This window comes from Otolemur garnettii, unplaced genomic scaffold (assembly GCF_000181295.1).
Source record: "Otolemur garnettii isolate 467f Iridium unplaced genomic scaffold, OtoGar3 scaffold00198, whole genome shotgun sequence".
Taxonomy (NCBI): Eukaryota; Metazoa; Chordata; class Mammalia; order Primates; family Galagidae; genus Otolemur; species Otolemur garnettii.
The window spans coordinates 1,288,139-1,296,759 of NW_003852593.1; the positions used below are offsets into that span (position 1 = coordinate 1,288,139).

The 8,621-nt window shown below is 40.3% G+C and overlaps 1 protein-coding gene across 1 annotated transcript in view; it reads right to left on the minus strand.

The window, feature by feature from the left end:
• POLN (DNA polymerase nu) overlaps positions 1-2,984 on the minus strand; it is a 67,427-nt gene extending 64,443 nt beyond the window's left edge. Inside the window, 1 exon segment of the mRNA XM_023507703.1 lies at positions 2,967-2,984. Within this exon segment, the coding sequence (XP_023363471.1) occupies positions 2,967-2,984 (18 nt within the window).
• Positions 2,985-8,621: the final 5,637 nt, after the last annotated feature.

Consider the following 8,621-nt stretch of genomic DNA (forward strand, 5'->3'; position numbering starts at 1 on the left):
CCCAGGGGGACAGCTTGAGGCTCTGTCTCAAAAAAAAAAAAAGAATTTCGAACCCCTGGTGAACTGGCCTCAGTGAACCCTGGTTCCACATGGGGTTCCACGCCCAGCTCTGTGGGCGACACACGAAGGAGGCAAACCTTATAGACACAAGGCATGGGGTCTCAAACTCACTTGGAATTTGGGTTGCTCAAAAACATGTAAAGGCTATGGAAGCCAGTGCCCTGGGCCCCGTTTTCCTCTGTCCATCCCTCATCCTCCCACCCCTGGGCTTCTTCACTGCTGAGTCCCTACCCCAGCCTCCCGCCAAGACTCCTGGGTAAAAGGAGGAAGGTTCCAGGCTTCTAAGCACATGCAGTGTCCTCATCACTGCGTGGGTACCAGTCTTTCACTGCTTGGCGGGCAGCGTGTGCACAGTAAAGATGCTTTGGCACCCACTCTGCAGTGAGGAAAGAACAGTGGGCCTGGGTTTAGAGCCCACCAAGAGGCTGTGAAGCCAACTTGTCCCTTCACTATTAGTTTCCTGAACTGAAATCTGGGGGAAAAGATTACTGTAAATACCTGTGAAACACATGTGAAAGTGCTTTCTAAAAACATTTTAGAAAATATTTTAGTACAGAATACTTTAGACAAGCTAAATCCTAAAGTGATTGCTTTTTAAGTTAATTTTGAATTGTGCCATACAAAAATAAGGATTTGCCTTTATATTTTATTTTATTTTATTTTTGAGACAGAGTCTTACTATGTCACCCTCAGTAGAGTGCCATAGTGTTATAGCTCACAGCAAACTCAAACTCTTGGGCTCAAGTGATTCTCTTGCCTCAGCCTCCCAAGGAGCTGGGACTATAGGGACCCACCACAACACTGGGCTATTTTGTTGTTGTTGTTGTAGTTGTTATTGTTGTTTGGCAGGCCTGGGCTGGATTTGAACCCACCAGCTCTGCTGCATGTGGCCAGTGCTCTAGCTGCTGAGCTACAGGTACCAAGCCAGGATTTGCCTTTAAATAAAACTATAATCTTAGATTATATCACATTAAATATTATCTGGCAGCTTTAAATTGTACTAGTCTAAGAGATTTATATTTACCAAAGCAGCAGGTATCATGACTCTTTCATGTTATGTCCAGAAGTCTCCTGCGCTGGGAGATTTGGAGCTCAGAATAAGGGGAGGAAGTGGGCATCTGATTGCAGCCACAGGGCAGCCACCCCTGACAGCCAGTGGAACAGTGACACTGACTGACCGACAGGATTGTCTCACTCCACTTGCCTTTTCAAAGCTCGTGTTCTCAAATTAAGGGTTCTTATCAACACATATTTTTTAAAATCCATGGGTAAAGCCCGGCAGTGCTAGAATGCTCTGGTCCCTGTAAACTCTTGCAACTGACAAGCTGGAGCCTGCCAGGACAAATCCTTACACTGGGAGAGAAAACGCCAGTTGTTGAAAAAGAAATGCCAACAAGGAAAGATTTTAAATAAGCTAAGAAAAGTTAAGAAAATGATAATAGGTATGAAAAAATACATAAATCAGAATTAGAAACACTTAGAAGAATTATACAATGAAATGATGGAATCTATGTATCATATACTTTCCATTACTGGGTAGTATCCAAAAGAAAGGAGACTAATACATCAAAGGATACAGAGGTCTGTATTCTTACGTTATTGCAGCACCACTCACAGTAGCCAAAATATGGCATCAGCCTAAGTGTCCATCAATGGATAAGTGGACAAAGAAAATGTGATGTATGTACACAATGGAATATTTATTTAGCCATGAAAATACTAGCAATTAGATCCTGTCATGTGCAGCAATATGAATGAAACAGGAAGTTATGGTGTTAAGCAAAATAAGCCAAGCCCGGAAAGAGTATTGCAAGTTTTTACTCCTGCATGGGAGCTAAAAAATGAATCTTGTGAAGATAGAGTAGATTGCTGCTTACTACAGGCCACAAAGGACAGGAGGAAGGGAGAGTCTAAGAGAGGTTGACTAATAGGTACAAAAATATAGTTAAACAGAAAAAATTATTCCTAGAGATTTATAGCATATCTACAATATATTTCAAAATAGCTAGTAGAGAATAAGTTGAATGTTCACAGCATAAAGAAAACATAAATGTTTAGGGTGATGGCTATCCTAATTGTCCTGATTTGGTTATTACACATTATATGATTGTACCAAAAATCACATGTACCCCCCCAGATATGTGTATCTATGATGTATCAATTTAAAAAAAGAAAAAAAAAGATTACTGATGATTTTGGGAGGAAGATGATGGTATTGTCTCAATAATAGAATCCCGTATTTTAGTCATAGAACTGAAATATTTAGAGATTAATATATGATTATGATTTGCTACAAAGTATCCAAGGGGCAGGGATTTAGAAGCATAGGGAGTTACAGAGCAGACTGGCTGAAGGTTGATAATTGCTGAAATTGGGTGAAGGGTACTTTTGTATGTGTTAGAAATTTTTCTACAATTAAAGGGTTTTTCTTGGCGGGACACAGTGGATCACGCCTGTAATCCTAGCAATCTGGGAGGCCGAGGCGGGACAATGAGTATGTTACCCTGTTTGTTTTACCACACATCTGTCCATCTAGTAAAAGGCACTATAAAACTCTTTACTATTTTAAATGAAAGGTAAAAATGTGTCCTATATTGTTTTGATGTTAATTACTCTGGATTATAGTTTAATTCTTAGAAAGTTTATAAGTTATTTGTAGGAATAACAACAACTGGTCCCATTCTGACCATAAGTTAATTCTTTCCTATTTTAAATTATAAAAGTGAATAGAAACCCAAATAAGTTGGAAGCACAGAGGGAAAGTGCCTCATCATGCTCAAGGCCTGTGCAGTGGCATGTTCAGAGTCTGGGTGCCAGGCGACCCAGGACTGGTACACACAGCAGCCTCCCATTGCCAGGAGGAGCTCACGAGGTAAAGTTTAGAGACAGTAAAAACTATGACTTACCGTGCTTCCAGCTACCATCACTACCAAAAAACTGCAGCACTGTTCTCACAAAATCCTTAGCATTAAAACAAATAACAGGGCATTTACATTTCAGCATTTGAAATAGCACATTCCTAGAAGATAAAAAGAAATGCACTGATTTAGACATTAATTTAGAACTTTCAACCTTGGAAAAATATTATTACTACTCTACTAATAGTTATCAGATAGATCAGGGCTGGGGAAGCTTTTCATGCTGGAACCCACATTAATTTTGCTGTAAACGAATCAGGTCTCATTCTAGAACTTCTATTAGATATACTTAAAACGTACATTATTTTGTAAAATACTAACTACTATGTACTTAATAATTTCAAAACATGAGAACTATTTGTTAATTTTAAAATTAACTAACCTGGCCAGACATGGTGGCTCATGCCTATAATCCTAGCACTCTGGGAGGCCAGGGTGGATGGACTGCCTGAGCTTAGGAGTTCAAGACCAGCCTGAACAAGACCAGCCTGCTTTCTAAAAATAGCCAGGCATTGTGGCAGGCGCCTGTAGGGAGGCTGAGGCAAGAGGATTGGTTAAGCCCAAGAGTTTGAGGTTGCTGTGAACTATGATGGCTCTCTAATAAGGGCAATAAAGTGAGCTCTGTCTCAAAAAAAAAAAAGTTAACTAATCTTTTAGTGACTTTATTGTGTCTGCTTTTTGGTGAAAAGCATTTGAATATTTGGTTGCAGCAGGGAGGTCTGCAGTTTCAGTTGATCCTCTAGGGCATCTTGATTTAGAAAAATGTAGACTTTCAACAATAATTGATTAAAAAGCAAGAAAGCATTTTTCAGGTATGTTGCCAAAGGCATGGGTATTCTATTGTATTTTTCCATATTTCAACTGGATCTTTCTTAGCATCTCACTTTAAAATGCCATCTACTAAGAGCTCAATCAATTCCATCTGTGGTTCTTAGGTGCCTTGGTGATACTAGCTAGGTGAGGCTGAAATGCTAATTTGAGTGTGATGTCATGATTCTCAAGTCAGTGAAACTTTCATTGTATTCTCCAATTAATAGGTCTAAAACAGCTGCATATTTTTCAAATGATTTGCATATATCATACTGCTCATCAGTGACCTTTGCTAACTAGGGAAAATGTTCATCTAAAATTTCCTTTTGAAGTAGTATTTTGAAAAAAGATAGCTTTTTTTGAAATGGTTGGAATGCTTTTTGCCACATATCTTATAAAGACTTAGGTTTACCTTACAAAGAAATACTCAAGTTGTTTTGATCTGACATGATATCACACAGAAATACTGTGTTCCAAAAGAAATCTTTTCGGTAAATCACATTGCTGCAGAGTAAGGTGGCTTATATCTGTAATCCTAGTGCTCTGGGAGGCCAAAGTAGAAGGATCCCTTAGCTCAGGAGTTCAAGACCAGTCTGAGCAAAAGTGAGATCACATCTCCACTAAAAATGAGAAAACTAGGCAGGCGAGGTGATGTGCAGCTATTGTCTCAGCTACTCAGGAGGATTTTTATTTTATTAATTTTTTTATGAGACAGAGTCTCATTTTGTTACCCTCAGTAAAATCTCATGGCATTACAGCTCACAGCAACCTCAGATTCTTGGGCTCAAGCCTCCTCAGCCTCCTGAGTAGCTGAGACTACAGGCACTAGCCACAGTGCCCAGCTATTTTTAGAGATAGGGTCTTGCTCAAGTTGCTCTCTAACTTGTGAGCTCAGGTGATCCACCCACCTCAGCCTCCCAGAGTGCTGGGATTATAGGCGTGAGCCACAGAGCCCAGCCAGGAGGATCTCTTGAACCCAAAGAGTTTGAAGTTGCTGTGAGCTGTGACACCACAGCACTATACCTAGGGGACAGAGACTCTGTCTAAAAAAGAAATCATGTTGCTGATTCTGTTCTTCATAAAATTTAACTATATGGTCTCACAGAGATAAAGTTTTGGCTAACACCTGTCCCTGTGACAGCCACCACACTTTAGAATGATAGGGCACATCCACACTGACTCCCTCATCATCTAACTCTAGCATGTTACAAACTGACAATGCTGTGTTGCACTTGTACTAATACAGTAACAATACTTATAACCTGCTGCAAGGTGTCATTTAAAATAGCAGCTTAGGACAAAGATTTCGTAAGATACAATGAAACGAAAGCATTTGGATCTGTTTATACTTGTTTTATCTATACAATAAACCCTTAATGTTTTCCTGTCATGGAAGGTGCACTGTCTATGCAGATACTCACTAAATTTACCAAATTCAGTCTAACTTCAAGACATTTATCTTAAGAATTGTTGAAAATATCTGTTCCCCATGTTCTGTTTGGAAGAGTCCCCTAAATGAGTAATTCTTTGTAGCAAAGAAAATCCTGCTATGACTCCAATGAATTATAAAACCTAGAGTCAGTGGTATCAGTCGATTTATCCACAGTGATTGAATAACATATATAGTAGACCCTCCATAGTTGATCACCTCCTTAAAATGACCTACTTTTCACAGCCCAGACATACACCATTTACACATTTCAGCACAGAAGGCCTAGTTCTTTATGTTGACCATCTTTGTATGTTGATCCAGTTTGTTACAGTCCTGTGGATGGTCAACTGACAGAGGTTCTACTGTTTTCCTTTTGAAGTATAAAGTTGGTAAGCTGAAGGCTAATTCATGCTCTGAGTAGTTATGGTTCTCTTTAAAAGAGGCAGTTGTTTGTATTTGAAATGTTATCAGGTCTAAGCAGGCTCCTAGAGGAGGATGGCAACTCCATCCCATCTGCTCTCTGGGGAGAGAGGGCCAGTGTTTGCAGGAACTTCTATCACTGAGATTCATTTTATTTTCATGTGTCCATATAAAACTTCTGAAAGTTTAAAAAATTAAAATTGAGGCCAGGTGTGGTGGCTCACGCCTGTAATCCTAGCACTCTGGGAGGCCGAGGTGGGAGGATTGCCTGAGCTCATGAGTTCGAGACCAGCCTGAGCTAGAGCAAGACCCCACCTCCAAAAATAGCCGGGCACTGTGGTGGGAGCCTGTAGTCCTAGCTACTTGGGAGGTTGAAGTAAGAGAATCATTTGAGCCCAAGAGTTTGAGTTTGCTGTGAGCTATGACACCAGGGCACCCTACCAAGGGTGACAAAGACATTATCTTGGAAAAGAAAATTAAAATTGGAAACTTCACATTGGGATAAAGCAGGCACATCAGTAGGATTTAAGATGAGTGAAGATTCCTTACCTAGTAAATTGATTATGTGCTTCTTCTTCTTGGCCCCTGATAGAAGAGTGCTCTATTCGTATATAAATACACTGATCCCCAGAAGGGACTGCCTCCCCCAGAACACTGCCACAGCCGCCTTCTTCTTGGGGCTTGAGTAGCATGACAATTCCTTCAACAGAGGGAAGTGGAGCCTGTGAATACACAGTAAAGTTTCAAAATTAAACACTTGACAAAAAAGAAAGATATGTTACATTTTATAATTAAGGTGAGAGAAAATTAAATTGAAAATGAATAGCTAAAATTAAATTTGAAAATGAATAGCTATTTTACTTACAAGGCCAAAAGCCAAACCCAAGCCCTCCAAATCTGGTCTCTACACTATTCAACATCATAATGGATGACTTAGGCAGAGCAACATAATAGGAAAAAGAAACAAAAGGCACACAAATCAGAAATGAAGCATTATACTATTCCTATTTACAGATAACATGAGTATCTGTGTAGAAAATCCAAAAGTCTAATCTATGAATTTAGAAGGTTGCAAGATATAAGAACAAAGCACAAAAGTCAAATGTGTTTTTATAGACTAAGAATAAACAGGTAAAAATGAAGACTTTTAAACTACCATTTAAACGCTTAGGCATAAGTCAATAAAATATGGGCAGGATCTGTGTGCTGAAAACTACAAAATGCTGATAAAAGAAACCAAAGAAGTGGGTGGGGTGCAGTGCTCAAGCACTCTGGGAGATTGAAGTGGGTAGATCTCCTGAGCTCAGACCAGCCTGAGCAAGAGCAAGATCAACCTCGTCTCTACCAACAGAGGAAAAACTAGCTGGGCATTGTGATAGGTACCTGTAGTCCCAGCTACTCAAGAGAGTGAGGCAAGAGAATCGCTTAAGCCTAGGAGTTGGAGGTTGCTGTGAGCTGTGATGCCACAGCACTCTACCCAGGGCGACAGCTTGAAGCTCTGTCTCCAAAAAAAAAAAAAAAAAGTTCCTTCCCAGGCCTTACACACAGCTTCTGCTATAGCCATCATTCTTCAGAGTGCTTACAGACCCAGCAGAGGTGTTTGTAATCTATATTCCTCACAGGCCAGGCTTCCAGTAAAAGCAGAAACTGTCCAGACAAGTACTTCCATTGTTAGTTTAAAAGAGAGCTAGCTGATCTATTTTTATTTCACCTTTCTTAGTCTACTTCTCTGTTTTTCCCCTTTTCTGGAGGTGTTTTCCCTCACCAAGAATGGGGTCTTTGGTCCCCATTCTCTCTGCAGGTACATCCACTCTGGAAAAGTTTGGCAGTTGGAAATTAAACATTGTCAAACACCACTGTGGATAGAGGAGAAGGCTTAACATCTTATTTCTAGTTTTCCAACCAAAGTCAGACACTAAGAAAATAGACTTGATTGATGGTGCCTGTGAGGTTGGCCAAACTAACTACATCTTGGAAAGCCATTCTGTAATACTGTTACAGGTGGACATAACTCAGACAAGAGAGAGACATGTTGCAGGCTTGCCCTTGTACTGGCCCAATTACAGACCCACCTGAGAGAAATATGCTGACACTCCAATAAGAACCTGCCAGGAGAGTCCCTACAGTGAGATAACATCTTTGACATCCTGCTGAGATCAACAGTTTGATGGTCCTTGATAGAAACCAGCTTCCCCTTGGCCACTGTATCAGACTGGCTGGCCTTCCTCCTTAACCTTCCCCCTAACAGCCTTTAGATCTCATCCCACTTGCACCCAAGTGTCAAAATAAATAATGCCACCTTGGTTACACTTTGGTCTCGCTTTCTTCAGTTTTTACCCATCATCACCAAAACAACAAAAGAAACTCAATACTGTTCACTAACCTGGTCAGCTCTTAGCTGGGTTGAGCCATCCTTATATATCAGCGTTACCACCAGGGCTGCGGCCTGTTTGACTGTTTCAATCAGCTGGCTTTTTGCCACATCATCCAAACACCGAATATCACAAAAATGTTTTTTAAATGCTCTTGTGTGCCCAGAATTTAAGAAGGCTTCAACCTCTTCAACATTTTGTTCCAATGCCATTTGTTTACTTATTTTCTCTGATGAATTATATGTAATAGGTTTTCTTTTAAGAGTTGTGCTTCCCTTATTTTCATTATTTATATTTTTCTCTTGGACATGCTTTCCTTTATGTTCCATTTTCTGTAGAACTGAAGCCTCTTGATTATATTCTGCAATTAAACAACTGGAAAGAGCCAACAAGCTGTGGCCATCCTGGTTTTGGTCAAGAGACAGCTGATGTGTGCACCTGACACTGGAGGATGAAGGAGGGAGCTTGGTGGGACTTCTTGATGTCTGGCTCATTAAAGATTTAGGATTCTACAGAAAAATAGGGAAATATTTCATTAGAATATGGATTCATGGCTCGGCGCCTATAGCTCAACCGGCTAATGCGCCAGCCATGTACACCTAAGGTGGC